General features: G+C 52.2%; 1 protein-coding gene across 1 annotated transcript in view; it reads right to left on the reverse strand.

Moving 5' to 3' along the window:
• Positions 1–6: 6 nt before the first annotated feature.
• Positions 7–1,485, reverse strand: part of LOC126496150 (leukocyte immunoglobulin-like receptor subfamily B member 3) — an 8,901-nt gene continuing 7,422 nt past the window's right edge. Inside the window, exons 6-9 of the mRNA XM_050133708.1 lie at positions 826–942; positions 423–498; positions 307–344; positions 7–89 (exon numbers count right to left, since the gene is read on the reverse strand). Coding sequence (XP_049989665.1) covers positions 7–89; positions 307–344; positions 423–498; positions 826–942 — 314 coding nt within the window. The remainder of the gene's footprint in view (positions 90–306; positions 345–422; positions 499–825; positions 943–1,485) is intronic.

Below are 1,485 nucleotides of genomic sequence, written 5' to 3' on the forward strand. Positions count from 1 at the left end.
AAGTTCCTAGCACACAGATGGAGTCAGGGACCTCACCGAACTGTCCAGCTCAACACCATCCTTAGGTTTCATGTCCTCCACTGAAGCATCTGTCAGGGCAGAAAAAACAGAATGTCTCTTGACCAGAGTCTAGGGACCCCTAGCTTCCTGCCTTGCCCAGGTAGGGACAGAGAACCAGGGTTTAGATACACCTGGGTCTATAGTGTGAAGTTCAGACACAAACAGAAAAGACCCCAGAGCCTGTCCACTACCCCTGCAGTGCTGAGACCTCAGACATCTCCCTCCCTGGGACCCTCTTTCTCTCACAAAGGCTTTCTTCCTGGGTGGCAGCAGCTGGGTTGGATCTGGAAAGACAAGGGGATGTCAGTTGGCGGTGAGGTCTGTCTAGGAGGTGGGGATCTAGGTCTCTGGCCATGAGTTACCTCTTCTGGGAGCCCCTGTCTCTGGTTGCTGGCACTGCGGTTCCTGCAGGAAGCTGCAATTCTGTCTCTTCCTGGGCTGTAAGAGAGAGCAGAGTCTCGTCTAGGAGAAGAGGAAGCCTCTTCCCCAGGCACGTACAGGGAAGGAAGGAAAGAGCCTTTACAACATGGGTGAGTAAGCCAATGTAACAGGACAAGGTAAAGCTCACAGAATACCTGACATTGCACAGGTTCTGAGATCATGTTCTTTCCGATCTGAGATCTGCAAGTGTTTCTAAACGACCCACCCCAGTTTAAGGTTTCCCTGGGGTTGGTGTCCTGACCCCCTGCTTGGATGTTCACAGGGGAACTTATCACCACATGAGACATCACCACATGAGACCCAGGTCACCCAGACCGTACTCACCTTCCTTCCCGAATTTGCCCTGATGCTTTCGTCGGAGAAGAAGGAAGACAAGGATGAAGAGGAACAGGAGGAAGGCCACAGAAACTCCGAGCAGAGCCTGCAGATATCTTTCCAGTCCTGAGGCACAAGTGACACGAGTGGGGACTGCTGATGCTTGTCTGAGCACCTACTGTGTGGCAGGTGCTGTTGGACCTTTGCACTCATCATCTCCTCACAATCGTGCAGCGAGGAATTGTCTGTTTTTCCTTCCAGACAGTTCACCTGCCTCAAATCATGACTGTAAAGGGCAGAGCTGGGAGTTGAACCCAGGGACTCTGACTTCCAGCTCTTTTCTCTCTACCTAAGCTGAGTTTCATCCTAAATGCCCTGCCATGGCTCTGTGCCCCACCCTTGTACACGGCACCACCACTGTGGGGCAGACCGACTGCTGAACCAAGTTCTGGAGACCTCCTCTCTCACAGTAGAGGTGCAGCCGAGGTCAGACAGAAACTTAGACATGTGGCCCCCTTTATATTCAGAGAAACAGCAGTCAGTTCAGACCAGGAAGGGCTTGTTCAGCCAGCATCTTCAGAAGTAGATTTACCAAGCCCATAACTAGTTATTGCCCATCAGAACCCACCTCCCAATAGAGTCCTTATTAGCTCTCTGGGGCCTGCCTCC

The sequence above is a fragment of the Alexandromys fortis genome, unplaced genomic scaffold (assembly GCF_014885135.2).
Source record: "Alexandromys fortis isolate MF-2015 unplaced genomic scaffold, M_Fortis_MF-2015_v1.1 scaffold_1396, whole genome shotgun sequence".
Taxonomy (NCBI): Eukaryota; Metazoa; Chordata; class Mammalia; order Rodentia; family Cricetidae; genus Alexandromys; species Alexandromys fortis.